A 21,687-nucleotide genomic window follows, 5' to 3' on the forward strand; every position below is an offset into this window, starting at 1 on the left:
TGACCCAGGTAATTTCTCTCTTATCCTCCTGTTAGGGGTGGGTTGTTGTAGACGGGACAGAGGGAAATTCTTGTGAAGTAGGTTCCCCGCTTTTCCCCTTATTCTGGAAAGTGAGGCTGAAGGTTCTCAGGAATCCCTTCTACCCTCCTCCTAGGGACTTCTGACCCCAGGACATCTTCTGTTGGCAACAAGGCTAGACTCAGTCTCTTGTCCATGTAGCCTAAAAACAATGTGAATCACCTTCTGAAATGAACCTCCATTCCTTAACCCTACTTCTGAAGACCCAAGACTACAGCTTGGTGCTTTTTTTCACTCAACTACAGTAAATCAGATTTTTTTTCTTTTAAGTGATTATACAGTGACTCAAATGGAAACTTGATAGGATTATAAATTCTTGGGATAATGTATGACAGTTATAGATTTTTTAAATGTGATCTTGAAAATTAGTTGCCTAGTTAGTAGTCCAGTGTTTTTGTTTTTATTAATAAGTTCAGTAAAATAAATCAGAAACACATGATGTTTTATCTTCTAAAATAAACTTTTTTGGGGACACCTGGGTGACTCAGTTGGTTGGGCATCAAACTCTTGGTTTCAGTTCAGGTCATGATCTCGAGGTTGTGAGATCCCATCTGCCTAGGGCTCCCTGCTCAGTTTGAATCTGCTTGATTCTTGCCCCCCTCCCACTCCCTCCTCCTCTGCTCCTTTCCTGGCTTGTACATATGCTCTCACTCTCTCTCCCTTGCTCTCAAATACATAAATAAATAAAATCTTTAAAGAAAACAAAATAAACCTTTTCCCTCTTTTGGTTTTGTTGTTTACTTGATTAAACAGTAGCTTGAATGAAACTTAATAGGAGTATAATTCTTAGATAGCTTTTTTAAACACACACTACATAAGGTGCGAACCTTGTTGTGGCGCTTCTTAGGCTCCTTTGGTTAAGCCTCTGACTCTTGATTTCAATTAAGGTCATGACCTCAGTGTTGTGAGATTGAGTGCCACATCTGGCTTGCACTAGGCAGGGAGTCTACTTAACAGTCTCTCTTTCCCCTTTCCTCTGCCCCTACCCCTCTAAAAAAAGGTGTGTATCTTGTTAGTAAACTATTTCCATCTTCTTTGATTTCTAGATAATGTATCATGTTTTGTGTTGCTAGTTAAGTGATACTGAATTTTCGCTCATTTATCTTCTCTGCTATATGTTCAGTGATTATACAATTGCTCAGATATAAGCTCAGTAGGATTATAATTCAAAGGATAGTGTTTTTTAAATGTAGTTTATTTAAAAATGACTTTTACAAGTGAATTTTTTTCTTTCTCTTCTATTTCTAGAGGATATTAGGATAATATTTCAGCTGTTTCTGTTTGAAAAGTCTCCCGTAACATGTACTCTTCTGACAGTGGTCACAACCAGAGACCAGCAATAAACTCAAAGTTTATTTCTATATACCGAACACTGAAGTTACTCTCGTTATAAGACTGATATGTCTAAGTAAATTTTTATTTCAAAAATGAGCTAATTTTAAGTATTATTGGTAAAGTAGAAAAAAATAATAATTCTATTTATGAGACTGATATTTTAAAATAAATTTTGGTTTTTAAGAACAGTGGAACAAGCGAAAGCTGATGAATGATAAATCACTGATGTTAGTTTTTCCTTATATTCTCTGAGGAATTGAATCTGTGATGTGTAAAAAGACTAGGAATATAATGTATTGCTTTCTTACCCCTTCACTATAACTTCCTCACCCCAAAGGTGGTTCTGGAATGGGCACCCAGAAGCTCCTGAGAGCTGACTGCACACACCTCTTCCCATTAGCTCCACATTAGCTAAACTTGGCTTTGGTGGGAGTATTTGAGCCACAACAAAGGCACACACACTAGCTAGTCAGAGCTCCAGGAGTAATCCAACCTCATCCCCAAGAGTCAGTTTGCCGACATATCCCTGGCTCTAGGGCAGTAATTCTTAACCTTCCCTGTGCAACAAGATCACAAATGCCTCGGGTCCTCTTCCCAGAGACTACGATTCAGTGGGTCTGGGCTAGTACCTAGACATCCAACTGTTCAAAAGCTTTCTAAATAATTTTAATGTGTGCCAAGCTTCAGAACCACTGCCTGTAAATACTTTCAATCAGACTTTGATCTGTTTATTGTGGAAGAGACCTTTAGATGTTACCTTCATAATGATTCAAGGAAAAATAAATCGACCTCATTAAGTTCTGAGTTCTTATCTTCTGGGGCTTCTCTCCCCCCAGGCAGTAAACAATAGTAAGTAAAAAAGATTATAGACTGTCTGGCACAGAGCTACAGGCATTTCATAGCTGGAAATCCCTCCTGAGTATATTTGGGTGTTAATAGCTCTTCTTACCATGGGGTACTTAATAATGATCACAGAATGGTCTCTTTAGATTGGATGCTGCTTTTGACATAGGTCTCTGGCACTAACTCATTTGAAATAAGTGGCGGGACTTCTTTTTCTCATAAGATTTTTATATCTAGGCAAAATAAAATGTTTGAATTATTATTCAGCTTTTTGTTTAGAGCTTTGCTGAGTAAACAGAGAGGAACAACATATTTGAAATTTATATGAAGCATAGGGGTCAAGAATTGGGTACTTGATGTGGTGACCAAAGACAATGGCTTTGCCACAGCTCCATTAAAGACACATAATGGAATCATGTTGGTTTCTCTATATGTATGCCTTGGCTTCTAGCATTCTCCACTGCGCTGGGTCATTGAGTGGTACTGCTCTGTAACAGTTTAGCCATATATTTCTGTGCCTTCTTTGTGTACAGATCTGGAGGGTATGGAACCAACCACAAATTCATTAATGCAATTTAGTAATTTTCTAGAAGATTCACATCATTTATCTCAGACATCGGTGTGCCAAATTGCAGTCCAGTTCAGGATAAAGTCGAATGTGTTAACTTGGGCCATCAAGGTCTCTAGAGAGAACCTGTAAGTCATTTCACGTGAACCTTTGGAAAGACCAGCAAGATCCATTCCAACAGCATCCCGGCCACAAAGACTAGTTCTAAACAACTCATAAAAGGATCACAGAGCTGTGACTGTTGGAGAGTGTCATGTGTTTTAAATTAGTTTCACTTATTAAAGTTGACAAGTTTGGTCATTCAAATATCATTGCACTTGATGAAAAGGTAACTTTCCCTCTGAATGTTTTGACATAGTCACCAAACTGTTCTCAGAGATCATCTATTCACTGATTCACTAAATCTTTAGCATGGGTCCTTAAAGAGCTCACAAAGAAAGAAAGTAAGGCCTGTATATAAATCACATTAAAATGTCTAAAGTGCGAGATGGCTGGCTGGTTCAGTAGGTGAAACTTTTTTTTATTTTTTATTTTTTTAAGATATATTTATTTGAGAGAGAAACAGCAAGAGCAGGGGTAGGGGTTATGGGAGAGGGAGAAGAGTCTTTAAGCAGACTCCCCACTGAGCACAGAGCCAGCCAATGTGGGACTCATTCTCATGACTGAGATCACAACCTAAGCTGAAACCAAGAGTCAGATTTTTAACCAACTTTACCACCCAGGCACCCAAAGGAACATGTGACTTTTGATCTCGAGACTGTGAGTTCGAGCCCCATGTTGGGTGTAGAAATTACTTAAAAACAAAATCTTTAAAAAATAAAGGAGGGATGCCTGGTGACTCACTGTTACGCATCTAACTTTGGCTCCAGTCATGATCTTAGGGTCCTGGAATGGAGCCCCTCTTCCGGCTCTGCATTCAGCGGGGAGTCCGCTTGTCTCTCTCCTGCTACCGCTGCCCCTGTTCAAGCTCTCTCTCAAATGAATAAAATCTTTAAAAATAAAATGTCAATTTAATAGCAAAAGTGCAGCAAAGTACCATGAGATGATATGCGATAGGGGTGAGTAATTCTGTTTACTTTTAGGGAAGAATATTATAATATTCTGATGATATTGTGGTAGGTGGATAACCTGTTTGTGTGGACTATGGTGTTCACCTCTTCTCTGGACAGCTTGATAGCTACCCATGTATAAGAACAAGCGTGGAAGCATAAAAAATGAAAATGACCAATTTCATTCGTTTTATGGTTTGTGTAGCTTTTTGAAGGAAGGAAGCCTCAGCCGATAATTTTGGAGCTTGAAAAACATCTCTTTTTCTGTGATGTTCCAACAGGGCTTCTATTATCAGAGCACAACTTCCTCCTCAAAGCAGGAGACTGGGAATCAGAAATGACAATAACACATATGTAAAAACACAGTGAGGACATGTTTGAGACGTGTTTAGTGAACTTAACTGTTACCACACGTATGAATCACACGTGGGTTTTATTCAGAGTTGAGGCTGAGAGCCTCGCTGAGCCTAGAAATGTAAAAAAAAGGCAATGCACGCTGCCATGTGAAAGTAGCCTCTGAGTAGCAGAGAATGAAGGAAATGACTTAAGGGGAGAGGGCTCAGACGTGCACTCAGGATGCGGAGGCTTGAGTGGGAGTACGTGAGGATCAGGAGAGCCTCACCGAGAGGAGTCCGTGATCTTCAGCTAGTGATGCCTGTCAAAGTCAAGCTGTTTGCTAAGAAAGTCAAGATATATGGGAGGAGGAGACACAGAGAGGAGAGAAGGAACGCCTACAAAAGCTAGAGAGGTGTAGCAACAGCAAAACCAACATATGGTAAAAGCCGTGGGAGCAATGAAGCCTTAAGGAGCTTGGAATCAGAGTGTGGAAATGCTGACTTTAGAGTAGCTCTGAACAAGGAGGAACAGTCAGATGCCCCTTCCTTTTACAGGGTCATCACTCTACCACCTTGAAGGCACACTTTGGCTTTGTTGAGGGGAGGGACATTAAGAAAAAGGACAAAACAGGTTTATTTTTTTAAAAGGAGAATTTATTTGAGAGAGAGCGAGCATGAGAGAGAGAGAGAGAGAAAGAGAGCATGAGTAGGGGGGAGGGGCAGAGGGAGAAGCAGGCTCTCCACTGAGCAGGGAGCTCCCTGTGGAGCTTGATCCCAGGACCCTGGGATCATGACCTGAGCCAAAAGCAGCTACTTAACTGCCTAAACCACCCAGGTGTCCCAATGTACTTTAATAATACATACATGTATTACTTTTCAGATCTTGCCGGAGGTGTCTTGCTGGAGGCACGCATACACACAAAAATTACACATAGCTCAGCAGTCTCAGAAGGGGGCAAGAGGGGAGGTGTGGTGAGAAATCAGTGGGATTCCGTTAGAGCAACAGTAAACTATAGAGTGGAGGGATAGAAAGCATGCGGTGGGCATTCAAAAGAAGCCCAACCACTGTACACGTTTCCAGGGAAAATCCAGTTTGAATACACTACTTAATTGATAAATGATTTTTGTAAGGAAATGCTGGTAACTGAGCTCTGTACTTTTTGATAAGCATCTTTGGTATTTCAGAGCAAGACTGGGCATGAAAAGCATAGCTATACTTGGTAGAAAATGTCAGCAAATCATAAAACTGCAGAAAAAGTTACTGGCTTTCTTAAGAAACTCAATTCTGAGCAAAATCGATCCCCTGGACCAGGTTAGCAAAGCTGATATAACTAGGTTATTTTAGCCTGGCTGTCTCTCCTCTGCTATAGCAGGAGCCTGTGAATTAGGTATATAGAACTTAGGAAAAATAAGGACAGACTGGCTAGTCCTAGGAAGACAAGCTCCCTCAAATTAAATTTCAGTGGTTGGAAAATGTCATTTTCTTAAAGATTTCAAGGTGTCATAAAAGTTCTCTTCCTTTATTTAAAGAATACAAATATATTCATTGACAAAGATTTTGTTCCCACTGATTTTTACTTACTTCTGATATCATTAGTTTGATTACTCTGAGAGCATGGTAAAATAAAATTATTTTATAACAGACTATTGTAAAGCTTGTTCCCAAAGAAGTAGGTTAATGTCTTCACCTGCCCATTTTATTTCCTATACAGGCTCCCCAAATTTATATGTGTGTGCATGTATAGTGATGAAGATGTTTTCAGTTACTTTCCTATAAAATAAATGACTTAGATGGTTACAACATTGATTATCTCACATAACAAGGGGACTCAAGGGTAAGTCAGAGGTGCAGTGATGACCTCAAGGATGTGGGTTACTTACACCTTTCTGCTTGGCCATTCTTTTATGCTCTCTTCAGCTAACAACTCTCATGGTCCCCAGACAGAAACTGTAGTTCTAGACACTGCACACAGACATAATGACATCTAGCCGCACAGAAGGGACTCTTTCTTTTTGTACGTTTCTCTGTCCCATTCTTGGTAAATATGGTTCTACTTAGGAAAGTAATGCATTGCAACAGAAAATGAGTATCTTCCTTTAATGGTAAGAAAAACCTTTCCAGAAGTATATCAGTCGATTTCTCACTGCATTTTATTAGCTAGATTTGCATCACACCCCCTGAACCAATCCCTGAGAAGGAGATTGGGACCACACTGATTACCTTAGAGCAAGGTCTCTGAACCTTGGCACTATTGGCGTTTTGGAACAAATAATTCTTTGTTGTGGGGGACCAGCTGAACTGTATATTATGGGATATTGAGGAGCACCTCTGGTCTTTTCCTACTAGATCCAATAGCATTTCTCCCAAGATGTGACAATCAGCAATGTCTCCAGATGTTGCTGAATGTACCCTGGGAAAAAAAGTCATCAATCACCCTATTGAGAACTACTGGTTTAGGTCAATCATAATTCACTCCATGAGTCTGGGCTCTCTTCCCCTGAAGCACAGAGAAGGCCTGAGATCAGGATTCTGTTAACAAAGAAGAAAAAGGGACTTGTTATTTGAGAGGTAGTCAGTGGTCAGGGACACCCTACCCCACCCTTTTCCTTTCTTGCCATTTTTCAACAAACAGATCAAGGACTTATTGAAAATATGAAAGATAGAAGGATGAGTTATCTGGTATTACCCAGAGAATGCTCATTCCTGTCTAAATGCCAAGAGATAATACAAATATCCTTATAACCAATTGGTAATCTAGAAAATATAATCAAGGATAGTGTGTGTTGAAGCACCCAAATCGTGACTGGTAGGTTGGTTGGGTTCTATAGGTCTCTGACGTTCTTACTTTTGGTTCTGTTCTTAAAGCACCACCTTCGATTCTCCCTTAACTCAGGTCCTGTTTATGATGTGTAAGACTTTCTACTCTTGTAATTTTTGTCATCCACTGATGTTAAACACTTGCATCCTGAGTTAATTGTTTGGGGAGAAATAGTATGAATATTTTGATTAATTCAACAGCCATCTATTGAGTACCTTTTTTTTTTTTTTTTAAAGATTTTATTTATTTGACAGACAGATCACAAGTAGGTAGAGAGGCAGGCAGAGAGAGGAAGGGAAGCAGGCTCCCCGCTGAGCAGAGAGCCTGATTCAGGGCTTGATGATCATGACCTGAGCCGAAGGCAGAGGCTTAACCCACTGAGCCACACAGGCACCCCTAATAAGTACCTTTCATCAGGCATAAGCACTATGAAGGAAAGTGACAAAGCTGAAATACCATAGTTAGAAAGCTGAGGAAGCAACATCTCAGCCAAGAAAAGGGGGAGAATGGAGAGAGATTGAGGGAGGGGACATGTCTGATTATATAATGGGGTGTAGGAAGGAGTTCTGATTTTATGCTAAGGTCAGCCAGAAGAACTGATGGACTTGGGGATGCTGTGTGTGTGTGTGTGTGTGTGATGAATTGTTTTCCTTTTGCTTGTTGTGTTTTTGTACTTGGAATGTAGCATAATTCTTGGCTAGGTTTAATTTCTTCTGTGCTATAATAATTTGTGGGATATGCAAACCTTCATTCTCTTTTTGTGATTCCCCCCCCCCCCCCTTTCTCTTTCTTAAGGCAGCATTGTTATTCGGCTTTCAATCTCCCAAGCGGAGTTTAGACCTCGTTCTCTCAGAAGCCCCGCCTCTAGCTTTAGACCTGATGTAGCTTTAGACCTGATGTTCCCACATGAGTGGCTTCAGGCTATAGGTCTATAGCCTTATCTGGATATAAGACTTTTGGTCTTACTCCACTGGCTACGGAGAGAACATCTCCTGGGGAAAATTTCACTAGGAAAACTCTTCTAGGAGCAGTGAGATACTCTATTTTTTTCTGCCCCACTTTCAAAAACGTCTTCTAGCTCTCATAACTGCTGGAATTAAACCATTCTTAATATAGATCACTGCTGTCCTTGCAGAAAATTAGTTCTAGGATTTAAAAGAGATCATTGAACCATTACTTATTGAGTAACTTCTGTCAGACACTGGGCTTAGCATTAGGATATGGTAATGAATAAAGTCCAGTCTCCATTCTTTTGAAGCTGCCCGTCTGCAGGGGATTATAATAATAATTATTTTAAAAAATAGTGTAAATTGTGTAACACAATTTTTGAAAGGATGGCTAGGGACATCCTGGTTTGAAGAGGCTCTACCCACTTCCTCATGTCACCCCAAAGGAAAATAAAATCTAAGGAAAAATTAGACTTGATAGGGAAATGATTCCCCAGCTTACCTCCTTCTTTCCCTCAAGACCCTCCTGAATATAAATTCCAGTGTTTCCAGTGTTCTGTGGAGACTTCAAGCCAATACCTAAGATTGTGTCAGGGCTAAGCAATTGCATAGAGAGGAGAAGAACCTTCTAGGCTGAGGGACTAGCAGGCCCAAAGTCCTTGAGATGGAACAGAGATTGCCTGATTTGATAGAGCTAACAAAATGCTTTCATTGTCTCTTGCTGAACTGCATTACTTGGATTCTACAGACTACATGGAGTTTAAATAGAGGAGCATCTAGAATATACTGTTTATGTATAGATTTCTAGTAAAAAGTCAAACGTTAAGAAGGGACTTGGAATCCCTTATGGCCGGGTATCAAATCTACCCACGTGTTAATTATGAATATGAAGAGTTTGGCGGGGGAATTGCCTCTTTTATATGCTTCAGGAAGTGGGATACACAGAAATTGCTGTGGACCATAGGGTTGGTGGTATAGAAACCGTCATCTGAAATGTCAAGGGTACTGAAAACAAGGAGAGCTTCTAAGGGCAATAGCACAGGGGAAGGAGAACTTGGGACCTTGACTGGGTTTTGCCATGGCATTTCACTGGAGGAGACTGTCAGTCACCACCCTGCATTTCTTTTACTTCCTTTCATAAGCATGCAGGGCATCATAAAGTAAGCTATTCTAAAGGACTTTTTTGGAGAAATTAAAATTATTTAAAAAATCATCTGTGTATCTATCAATATGGCTCCCCCTCAGCCCTGCCCCATAAAGAGTCTCTTGGTTTTTAGCTTTTATCAGATTTTCATGGGGCCACAGACCTCCCCCACAAAAAAGGATAAGTAATAGGGTTTTCTGATTTCAATATTCAACTTTATGTATATCTCTCACAATCTACAACTCAATTGTGAGATATATTCATCTGTTGGCAGCTGCCTTTGTTCTTCTGGTTCTCCTTAGTTGTTCTTCAATGTATCATGAATGAAGTCATCCCTCATGACTGAGTAGCCTCTGCCCAGCTTCCCAGTACCACCTCCATGCTTCATACATGCATATGGGCTCAGAGCTTTAAGCATGCTCCAGTGACTTTTCCTTAGGCCTGTTTAAGTGCATGCCTTAGCTTGGTGAACTTGAAAGCACTTTCCCTTTTTTTTCTTTTTTTGACAGAGAGCGAGGGAGAGAGAATGGGAGTAGGGGGAAGGGGCAGGGGTAGAGGAAGAACGGAGAGAGAGAATCTTAAGCAAGTTGCATGCCTAGCATGGAACCCGACACTGGGCTTGATCTCACGACCCTGAAGCCATGACCTGAGCTGAAATCAAGGGTCAGATGCTTAACCACTGAGCCTCCCAGACAACCTTCTTTTTTCTAATTTAAACTTCATAATAATGCAGTTAAGTAGGCAGGGAAAGGCATTCTAACACCCAGTGACCTAGTTCTATAGTGAAGATGGACCTAGAAGCAAAGTCTAATGGAGTCTGTCTCTGGCTTTCTTTTTTACTGCAGTGGAGGCTGTAGATTCGGTTAAGGATGAAGAATTTGGGGGAATGGAGGGAGATGAGATGGTGTTTTTCTTTTAGAGGTAAGAGTGAGCTTGTTAAGGAATGGGTGGAAGGTTCTGAGTTTTATTTTGTTTTGTTTTTTGTTTTTTTATCTGAGCAGAGAGGAATAATGAAACCAAATGAAACCAAATAATGAAACCAAAAATAATGAAACCAAATGGGGCTACAAACAGCCCCATTTGATTTAATATGTTTGATGGCTTGAGATAATTGTTTTAATCATTGCTAGAATAAACAAAGTTGTATACAACATATTTAGGACTTTTCTGCCACTCTGCCATCTCAGGCCAACTTCATCTTGTTCCTCTTTCAGCTTCTTATCACTCACTGTGGCCTCACCGTGCCACACTGTTGCCTTTTTTGGGGAACTCCCTTAGGAGAGTGTATCATAGGGTCTGTCACCTGATGTACTGCACTGGCTCTGGTAGCTGTGTTTTTGGGGATCATTCCCACTGTGTAAATGGAGAAAGAGAATCAAGGGAGCAACTAGCCTAAAATGGTTTCACTGCCCTCTGACTTAATCTTATTTCCCCCAAACTAGTCCTATTCGAAGTGTGGCCCACTGGCCAGCTTTAGGATGAGTCTGTGATAAGAACAGAAATTAAGGGGGTGCCTGGGTGGCTCAGTGGGTTAAAGCCTCTGCCTTTGGCTCAGGTCATGATCCCAAGGTCCTGGGATCGAGCTCCGCATTCGGGCTCTCTGCTCAGTCGGGAGCCTGCTTCCCTTCCTCTCTCTGCCTGCCTTTCTGCCTACCTGTCTGTCAAATAAATAAATAAATAAGATCTTAAAAAAAAAAAAGAAAAAGAACAGAAATTAAGAATGGGTGCCTGGATGGCTCAGTCAGTTAAATGTCTGACTCTTGATCTCAGCTCAGGTCTTGATCTCAGGGTTTCGAGTTCCAGCCCCATGTTGAGCTCCATGCTAGTTATGGACATACTGAAAAAACAACAACAATAACAACAAAACTTTGAAGAACAGAAATGGAAAATAAGAGTTTTAGAAATTTTACTGGCAATTTGACAGAGTAATTTTCCATGTGCTGAGTTTAATAATAAAGAATTTGGACTTTTATTTTGTCTTTTTTAATTTTCATTTTTTAGTAGTTTTATTATATTTTACAAAACAGTTCACAGTGTATTAAGAAAAAACGCAAGCTGGTCATTAACCACAGACAGTTTGAGAAATTAGACCACAGAGTCTCTAATAGGACTTTTGAAAATGAAGGTGTGCTCTCCACATACAAACCATTGTCATTTTAGTTTGATGATCTCTCTGTAATGCTTTGTCATTTCATTGTTTTTAACTCATCTGAAATTCCCCCAAACAGTACAGTGACATGGTGAAAATGCTGGAGTCTTTACTAAATTTGGCTCTATGCCACCTACAATCCTGGGCAAATGGTTTAAGTTTTCCAACCCTGGCCTCCTCATCTGTAATATGAAACCTCAGAGAGGTGTTTTTCAGATTAAACAAAAGAATGTATGTAATACACAGAATAGTGTGGATCAAACATTGTCAATGCAATAAATGTTGGGTATTAATTAGCTGTAGTAAATACTATTATAAAGTGGTGATCATACTTATCTACCATCATGAGAAAAGTACAGATTAACATATTATAATTACTCATTAAACATGAAACCATATCAAGTACAAGATCTTTTGTTGGAATGAGGATATAATCTTTGTCCTCTAGCAGCTTAGAGTGCTGTGAAGTGTGTAAACCTGGCGATTCACAGACCTGTACCCCTGGGGATAAAAATATATGTTTATAAAAAATTAAAAAAAAAAAGAATCTAGCAGAGGATATTAAATACACACATTGAAGATGTGTGTGGAGTAAAATCAAGGCCATCAGAGGAAAAAATGAAGGAAATCAATTTTTTTGATTCCTCCAAGGAAGCAAAATGTTTAAACAGGACAGTATTTGCGATGAACCTGAAAGGATGGATTTACATTTTAGAACTTTGAATCAAATATAACACAGAGGGCGCCTGGGTGGCTCAGTGGGTTAAGCCGCTGCCTTCAGCTCAGGTCAAATATAACACAGAGTAGTTTCAAATGATCATGATATATTAAGCTAATACTGATCAGATATTAAATCAGACATTAAGTTTGATGTCAATATGTACAGTATGATTCCTTCCCAATTTAAAAAAAAAATTATTTGTACAGGGATGCCTGGGTGGCTCAGTGGGTTGGGCCTCTGCCTTTGGCTTGGATCATGATCTCAGGGTCCTGGGATTGAGTCCTGCGTGGGGCTATTTGCTGGGTCGGGAGCCTGCTTCCCCTCTCTCTGCCTGTCTCTCTGCCTACCTGTGTTCTCTGTCAAATAAGTAAATAAAAATCTTAAAAAAATTATTTTACAGATAAAGGCCTAGGTGAAGAAATTAAATGATTATTTCTTGGAGGTGAGATTATGGGAAAATATGTTTTCTTTATTCTCTTAATTAAAAAAATTTTTTTGATATTTAAGTTTTTTTTTTAAAGATTTTTATTTATTTGTCAGAGAGAGAGAGAGAGAGAGCACACAAGCAGGCAGAGTGGTAGGCAGAGGCAGAGAGAGAAGCAGTCGCCCTGCTAAGCAAGGAGCCTGATGCAGTACTAGATCCCAGGACCCTGAGATCATGACCTGAACCAAAGGCGGTGGCTTAACCCACTGACCATGCAGGCGTCCTGATATTTAAGATTTTATACATATGTATTTTATCAGAGTAGTTTTATAATTGGACAAAACCACTTTTTTATTTTTTATTTTATATTTTACAAAACTACTTTTTAAAGGGCTGGCTCAAATCAAAGCCGCTAGTTTAAGTATAACTTGGTACAACCTTTAAAAAATCATTTTGGCAGTTTGTATTAGTAACTATAAATGTATGGATACACTTTTACCTAATGATTCCATTTCTGACATTACTCTTAAAAAATCTACATTCATGAATGTCTTGTGATTTCTTTGTAATGGCAAAGAGAGGGGAATAAGTTATGTCCAAGAATAGAGAATTCAGTAAATTTTTCATGTCCAATTAATTTTATTCAGCTGTTAAAATGCTTATGAAGCTTACATAAAATATGAAAAACACTTATACATGTGAAAAAAGAGGACTCCCCAAATTGTGTGCACTTTATGATAACATTGTAAAATAAATACACACAGGACAAAAAGTCTAAGAGAAGATACACCAGATGCTGAGAGTGGCCATGTTTATATGAAAGGAATTTTTCTTTATTATCCTCATGTTCTTTTTGTGTGTGTGTGTGTGGGGGGGTTCTGTTGTTGTTGTTGTCCTCATGTTCTACTATGCAGTTAAAATTATTTTTACAATGAAGGCAATGATCATTTTTTAAAAAATGATTTTATTTATTTGACAAACAGAGATCACAAGTAGGCAGAGAGGCAGGCAGAGAGAGAGGGGGGAAGCAGGCTCGCCGCTGAGCAGAGAGCACTATGCCGGGCTCAATCCCACGACCCTGGGATCATAACCTGAGCTGAAGGCAGAGGCTTTAATCCACTGAGCTACCCAGGCGTCCCAAGGCAATGATCATTTTAAAGCCTGGGTATAAAAAGTTTCCTCACTGGCACTCTGATTTGAAAGTACTAAATTAATTTAGTATTACCTATTCTACATATTCCTTTATAATTTCGTGAGCTTCTACAGACCACATTTCGAGGTTGTCAATCTCAAAAGTTTATCTATGTGCGGTAGTCCTGCCATGATGAAATCCAGCCTTCCAAGCTGGTAGCAGAACCAAAATTGGAACCCGAGTCTACGAGGATATCTTATAGCATTTAATACCATTTGTAGCTCCAGATCCACCCATGAGTGCTAATAAACGGGTCCTGGCTGCAGACTGAACACTAGCCATTGCTACCTTTCTGGCTCGCCTGCGGGTTTGATTCCTTTCGCTACAGCACGTCCCCGAGCTTTCGCTCTTCTCCACCACTTGGGGGCCCGCAGTACTTCACGGTTTTTAAGTCCCTCAGTCTTTCCGTCCCCAGCGGCCGAAGTACCGCAGAATGCCCGGCAGAAGTCGCTGCAACCCACCCCCCCGGTACGGAGGCCCCTCCCCTGGCCAACCGTCGATTGGGCCGGCGCGTGACGTCACGCCGTTTTAGCCAAACAAATGGGTTTCGGGGCGAGCGTTGGGCTCCGCCGCGCCGCGCTGGGCGCTCGGTCCGCCTCAGCTGTGGGGAGCGAGCCAGGCCTGCAGCTGCCGCCGCCGCATCGGGGTGTGCAGCCCCGGGCCAGGCCCCGGCCGGGGCAGGAGCGCAGGTGGGTTGGGGCCGCGGTGGGGCGTGGCGTGAGGGCAGCGCGGTCGGGGTCCTGCGGCGGCGGCCACGGTGGCCGCTCCCCGCCCCCTCCCGCCTGCCTGCGCTCCCGGGGCGCGGGGCGGGTGGGGGCGGGGGCGCCGCCCGCGGGTCCCGGGCTCGCGGCGCGCTCGGCGCGTCTGGGGCAGGGGCGGAGCGGCCCGCGCCTTCTCCCGGGCCGGCCTCAGCCAGCGCTCTGGCCCGGCGCTAAACGCCCCCACGGGCCACGGAAGGTCGAGCGGGCCGGCGGGCGACAGCCGGGTCCCCGGTCCAGGCTGAAACCCCGGAGATCACGGATAGGCCGTGAGGAGGCGCTGGACCTGCTCTCTCAACCTCCGTGACCCGTGGTGGGTGAGAAAGTCGGGCTCTGGGTGGGGGTCGCGTCGCCCGGTCGCGCCCGCCTGGGCTAGCCACCCTGTCGGTTCCGCCCCGGCGCAGGTGAGCTGACGCCTGCCCTTAACCTTCCTCCGGGATTGGGCCGGACGGGGGCTCGGGAGCTTCTCTGGCCTCGGAGCAAGCGCGAGTCGACTGCGGGTCGGCCCCAGTCAGCCATGAGGTCATAGTGCTCTGGGTCCTCGTGTCTGTGACGTCAGAGGTTTCCAAGAGATGGGCTGTGATGTCACAGCAGGCCCCGGCTTGGACCTTGGCGCGCGGAAGGGCGGGGAAGACCGGGAGGGGAGAAGAAGGAAGTTCAGTCTTCTGTCGACGCCTGGAATCGCCGTGGATTTGAATCAAAAGTGGTTCGATACCAACATTTCATAGTTGTAATAGTTGTCAAGTTCTTTAACATCATTTCAAGCAAGTATTCTTGGTACAGTTCAATATAAGACACATTTGATATAGAAAAATCTAAGTCCGGAGGTTGGGGGGCGGGGGTTGAGTGTGCATCTGCCTTTCAGAAAGCTGAACTTAGAGTTTGATGGTTTGTGATTGGAATTGCTTTAAAAATGGAACCAGTTGGAGTGCTGATAATGCAGTTCGCCTCTCTCTCTTTAGCTTGGAATTATATCCGATATCTGCTTGTTTGCATTTTTGTTACAGTGGCTGGGAAAAGGGGGAGCAGATCCTAAATGAACTTTTTCTGTTGCGGAGGAGCGGGGAGGGAGATTTGATTAATCCAGTATTATTTTTAAGTAGCCATTACCTGACGATTTAATTGATCTAAGTTGGGTTTGTCCTGTGCTATCATGGATAATTGAGGGTTTCCTATGGTTTTAACTCAACAAGCCGTTTTCTTGCTTTCCTACTAACACTGGGCTATGACAATAACATATCCCAGGATGGCTTGTCTGGACAAGTAACTAAAATTTTGTGTTTATTGCTTTCAAATATGAAACTAACAATTTCATTAAAGTTCCTTGTCTGTGAATACTGTGAGTCGCTTGCCATTACTAACCCTTTTCAGGTATTTCAACATATCAATATAATTTTTTCCTCTCTGTAGGATCATTTAAATAGAATCTAGTTTGAAAGGTAGTTGCCTTAAAATTGAAACATAATTACAATTTAGGGTGGTTAGCAGGAAGTTTGGGTAGGAGTCCTCAGTCCTTCCTTGTTGACTTTGACTTGAAATGGTAGTTTTTCGTTGCTAATACTTCCTCTTCTCCATTTGCTCTTTAAAAGTGATCGATAAGAGATTGTCTCTATGTATTTTGCACCAGCATGCTGGTGGAAGTTATGCTGTGTCCATTGACACAGGAAATGAAAGCAAAAATTTACCCTCATTAATTACTGTTGGATTTGACTGAAAGTTCACCAAAGAAGGCTTTTTTTTTTTTTTTTTAAGATTTTATTTATTTGACAGAGATCATAAGTAGGCAGAGAGGCAGGCAGAGAGAGAGGAGGAAGATGCGGGGCTCGATCCCAGGATCCTGAGATCATGATCTGAGCTGAAGGCAGAGGCTTTAACCGACTGAGACACCCAGGCGCCCCGAAGGCTTTCTTTTAAATCTCATTTTGATCCTCACTCACTATACCTTGGAAATTTGACAGCATTGTGTGTACCACTGAAAGTTGTTATTTTTTTCTTTTAAGAAATTAGGAATTATATGTTAATATGTTGTTTGAAGGCTCTGAAGACAAAATTTGAGTGTTTGGATCCTCATAACTGATAGTTACAGATTTAAAGCAAAACTGCTGATAGTGAGGGCTTTAGTCAGCCTACTCTAAGAGGAAAGGATCATGGCAAGATACTATGTAATGAAATTGAAGGAGGTTCAGAAGGACACTTGCTTGTGTCTTTTCCAAGTAACCTTTCTGGGGCAGGCTATGTGGCTCTGTGTAAATTAAATGTACTTGTGTATATGGGAAGGGATGAAAGTCCAACTAAATGTGAGTTGAAAGACATATAAATGATGATAATAAAATAACCACTCCCTGGCAGTGCTTTTTTCCCCTCTATTGTGTTTAGTAGTTATGAATTTTTTTTCCCTAATGGAAAATGAGATAATAGGTGGAGAATAATGTCTTTAGTGTATTCTGATGTGACTGAGGAACAATAACAGGTTTTTAAAAGCCAGCTTATGTATACAGTTTTATAACTACTTAACGAGCCATAATTCTTCTGAAACATTTTTTTACAGCTTGTTTCCATCTTTGGCAGGATGTCTAGGAAGTAGCTTTTACTTCTTATAAATGGGAATTTATTTGAAATTGGGTTTATTATTATTTTAAAATGTTTCATTATCATATTCGGTTACTGCATTTGAAAGGACTAAATCATTCATTAGTGTCTATGGCATCTTTCAGACAGGTAAAGCAAATATGAGGAATGAAAGTGCTGTATTTTTTGAATTTTCCAAGTTCTTTGGAAATTCTATTAATTTAAATTCCTGTGCAAAATTTCCTTTTTCCTATGCAAAATTTTTACATTATTTTCTAAACTTAAATTTATGCTCAGTTTAATTTGGACAGTTTGGTTAATCTAGTAATCTAGTAATCTTGTTTTAATATTTGTTGGGGGAGAACATACTAATAGTTAGAGACATCATTTCGTGTTACCTTCCAAAATTTGCAGCTGTTTAGAACCAGATACTTGAGGGATGCTACTATGGTATAATGAATGCCTTCCTTGTTAAGTCATGTGTGACAAAGGCAAAATTCAGTAAATGCATAATCTACAGTCCTTTGGAAACAACAACAAGACAGAGCAAATTAACTCCAAATGCATTTAAGTTATCTGGAAATTGAATTCCTGCCATTCCTTGTCTTTGTATAATTGAACTTCTCTTTAGGTGATGTTTATGGTATTTTGAAGCTGATGAATGTATTGTATTATCTAGGAGAGTACTAATGATTAAGATGTAGGTGTCTCTTAACATTAGCTGAAAGAGTTTATCAACCTGTCATTTCCAACTCCCATCTTCTAGTTAGCTCTCTCCACAGAGGAAACTCCAGATCTTCTCCTTTTAAATATTCAGCTTCAGAATCCTAGCACATACATTTCCCACCCTCAGGACAATGTGGGTACAAATATGAAACTAAGCATTAATATGTGAGATTAAATATTATCATGAGGCGTGGGTTTCATTCATCTAACAGACATTTTTTGAGTACCTCTGTACCAGGTACTTAGCCAGGGACTGTGACGTGCCATTTTGTCCTTGCTGCAAGGGTTCTTGACCTTGTTTTAATATTCCTTTGCCATGGAGGGCCATGGGTTTGAGGAGCCAGAATTGGGCCAAGAAGGTGAACCATTAACGTTATGCTAGGTTGGCCAAAGGTCTCATCTAAAGGTCAGTCTAAGGAGGTATTTAGGGGGTGGCTGGGCGGCTCAGTTGTTAAGCATTTGCCTTCAACTGAGGTCATGATCCCAGGGTTCTAGGATCTAGCCCCGCATAGGGCTCCCTGCTCCGCAGGAAGCCTGTTTTTCCCTCTCCCATTACCCCTGCTTGTGTTCCCTCTCTCGCTGTGTCTCCCCCTCTGTCAAATAAAATCTTTAAAAAAAAAAAAGGTTTTTAGAAACTCAGGTGAAAAGAATGGGAACAGATTGTCATACAGGCAAAGGGTCTAGATGCCACGGATTTTGATTATTCTAAAATGAACGGAACTTAGTGAGTGAGCACTTTGTTTCAGTGAAGAACGAGCACTCAAGGCCAGAACTAGTCTGTGTAGGCAGTCTAAAATTAGAGCTAGAGTGAAAGGGTAGAATCCAGACTTCCCACTCTGAAGCATGTATATGTGTTTTCTTTCTTCTCTAAGGTTGTTCCTTTGTCTTTTGTTTTCATTCCTGTCCTTGACAAAACTGCAAAATATATGAGCCTCTCGCAGCCTTCATTTCCACTTTATTTTTATTTTTTTAAAGATCTTATTTATTTATTAGAGTGAGCAAGTGAGAGAACACAAGCAGGGAGAGTGGCAGAGGGAAGAAAAGCAGGCTCCCTGCTCAGCAGGGCTTGATCCCGGGACCCTGGAATCATCACCTGAGCCCAAGGCGGACACTTAATGACTGAACACCCAGGTGTCCCTTCCCTGACATTTTATTATGAAAAATTTTAATCACAGAAAAGTTTCAAGAATTTGTTGAACAGTTGATTCTATAATTTATAGATTCTATAATTTATAATTCATATTTTGCCATATGTACTTATCCATCCATCCTACCCTGCCTCTCTCTACCTCTGTCCTTTCATCAGTCCATCTTCTGTTTAGTTGTATTTTTACCCCCAAATACTTAAGTGTGCCCATCCTGAACTATTTGTTTACTGAATCTTTTTTTTTTTTTTTTAAAAGATTTAGACCACAAGTAGGCAGAGAGGCAGGCAAAGAGAGAAGGGGAAGCAGGCTCCTTGCTGAGCAGAGAGCCTGATGTGGTGCTTGATCCCAGGACCCTGAGATCATGACCTAGGCCAAAGGCAGAGGCTTAACCCACTGAGCCACCCAGGCGCCCCAATTTTTGTTTTTTTTTTTTTAAGAGAGTGCATGAGCAGGGGCGGAGGGTGCAGGCAGAGAATGAGTGAGAATCTTTTTTTTTTTTTTTTTTAAAGATTTTATTTATTTATCACAAGTAGACAGAGAGGCAGGCAGAGAGAGAGGAAGGGAAGCAGGTTCCCCACTGAACTGAGAGCCTGACGTGGGGCTCGATCCCAGGACCCTGGGATCATGACCTGAGCTGAAGGCAGAAGCTTTAACCCACTGAGCCACCCAAGCGCCCCACGAGTGAGAATCTTAAGCCCCACACAGGGCTGATCTCAAGACCCTTAGATATGACCTGAGCTTATATCAAGCGTCGAATGCTTAATTGACTGAGCCACCCAGGCGCCCCTCTTAATTGTTTTTAAGGTAAAATTTATATTAAGTGAAATGTACAGATCTTTCGTATACCATACCTCTAGCTTGGATGAGTTCATCTTTGTGACATATAACCCTGTCAAGGTATTAAACATTACTGTCACTAGAGAAAGTTCCTTCATGTACCTTCCAAGTGTTACTTACACCACTTTATTCTGAAACTACCTCTTCAAAGGTCCTACTTTGTTAGGTGGCATTGTTCTAGGTGTTCAGAATATAAAGAAATGAAGAACACAGTTTCTGTTTTCTTTAAGCTTATTATTCATTTTGGGTTTTAGTTAGGTGTCAGTCTCTGAAAAGGGATAAGTAAATGTTACATGTATTTAGAGGAGGCAACTGGGATTGCCAGAGAAAGCTTCCAAGGTGTGGGTCTTGAGTGGGGCCTTTATTTTAGCATCCAGAGAAGAGTTGGGTTTTGGCTTGTGTTTTATTTAAATAGAGCATATGATTTGAAGTTAGAAGTTACTGTATTAAGGAACAGTAGCACTCAAGTGTGGTTGGGGCCTATTTTGGAGTGAGTATAAACAGTATTTTATACCCAATGATAATTTTTGAAGAAGGAAGTAATGTTTAAAAAAAACAAAAAACAAAAAACCCAACAGATTAGGGGCACCTGGGTGGCTCAGTTGGTTAAGTATCTGCCTTCAGCTCAGGTCATGATCCCAGAGTCCTGGGATCAAGCCCTGCGTTAGGCTCCCTGCTCAGTGGGGAGTCAGCTTCTCCCTCTTCGTCTGCCCTTCCTCCCACTCATGCTCTCTCCTTCTCAAATGAATAAATAAAAATCTTTTAAAAAGACAGATTTAATTCTTATCTTGTTTGTTATCTCTGGTATTTAATTGTGTAGATGACTTCTTCATTTTTTGAGTTCTCTCCTTTCTTGGTTACTTGCCTATCTGGCTTCTCAGCAATGCTGGCACTTCTTTCTCTTCCAGATTTAAACTGTTGAAAGCTTTTTCTTGGCTCTATATTGTGCTCTTTGTTATCTGACCCTTAGCTGTTAGGGCTTCTCAATTATAATTCTTTCCAGGTCATGGATACTTCCATATCCATAAGCTGTTAACTCTTGTTAGGTTTCTGAATGCTGCTTTTTGTATATCCCAGTTTACTTTGTACTTGTTCAGGAGTCTGTAGCAACAGTATTTATTTAAGTAGTTGTAGTAGATAGGATTTATTGAGAAAGATATATTCTTTGGCTGAATGAACAGACTAGGTAGAGCTTCTAGGAATAAACCCCAGAATGACACTACAGACTTCCTGCTGAGGGAGCCACTGCAAGCCAACACTGCCTTGTTGAATCAGAAAGCTTCTGCCACCATACTTGGTGGAAGTTTAACTTCCTGGAAAAAAACATAGTTTAACTTTCTTGGCCAGAACTATCATTACATCTTATTTTTTGCCTTATGTTTCTTATGCAGGTATGTCTGCTTAGCTGCACTTAGGACAAATGTGAAATCTTTGTTTTAAGGGCATCTGGAAAATGTAGTTTTTAGTTGTTCAGTCTCTGTAAAACAGGAAATCTATGTGAGAATGGATTAGGGTAAGTACTGAGTGACACTCAGTTTGTGGAAATCTAAACTCATTTTCCCCAGATTCCCTCAATGTAACAAAGTCAAGTTTTCTATAATTTTGCTGTTTCAGTGCAAAGACCATGCATATTGTTCTAGTTTCCTGAGATAGAAGCTATTGAAATCAAGTGTACCATTTAGATTTTCATGTTCTGGATATAACAGGAAAACCAGCTCAAGTTTGCTAGCTCACAATATTGAAAAGTTCAGAGGTGAAGCTTGATACACTTGTATACTTGTTTGTGATCAGAATCTATTTTTCTCTTTTTTCCTTTATTTAATGAGCTATGCTTCTGATGTGTTTGTCCCTTTGTGGTCCCAGCATGTTTGTCAGCAGCTCAAGCTCTAGATCCAGAGGGGGGAGGGATGAATGCTTCAGAAGCTGTAGGGGCAGGGGTCTTGATATTCGTTCCTTCCTCCACTTTTTTGGCAGTCTGAATCCTATAGGACTCCTTTCATATGTTATTTTATTTTGTTTTATTTTTATTAAAAAACCAAATGGTTA

General features: G+C 41.0%; 1 protein-coding gene across 3 annotated transcripts in view; it reads left to right on the plus strand.

Annotated features, from left to right (window-relative positions):
- FBXO34 (F-box protein 34) overlaps positions 1-21,687 on the plus strand; it is a 135,066-nt gene that overhangs the window by 37,033 nt on the left and 76,346 nt on the right. Inside the window, exon 1 of one of the 3 annotated variants that reach the window (XM_032344289.1) lies at positions 14,141-14,293. The exons of 1 other annotated variant lie outside the window; for it this stretch is intronic. In XM_032344289.1, coding sequence (XP_032200180.1) covers positions 14,145-14,293 — 149 coding nt within the window. In that variant the 5' untranslated portion in view covers positions 14,141-14,144. Of the gene's footprint in view, positions 1-14,140; positions 14,294-14,434; positions 14,767-21,687 lie in introns of those variants that run through there. One more of the 3 variants, XM_032344294.1, reaches the window with a different exon arrangement.

The sequence above is a fragment of the Mustela erminea genome, chromosome 5, assembly GCF_009829155.1.
Source record: "Mustela erminea isolate mMusErm1 chromosome 5, mMusErm1.Pri, whole genome shotgun sequence".
Lineage (NCBI taxonomy): Eukaryota > Metazoa > Chordata > Mammalia > Carnivora > Mustelidae > Mustela > Mustela erminea.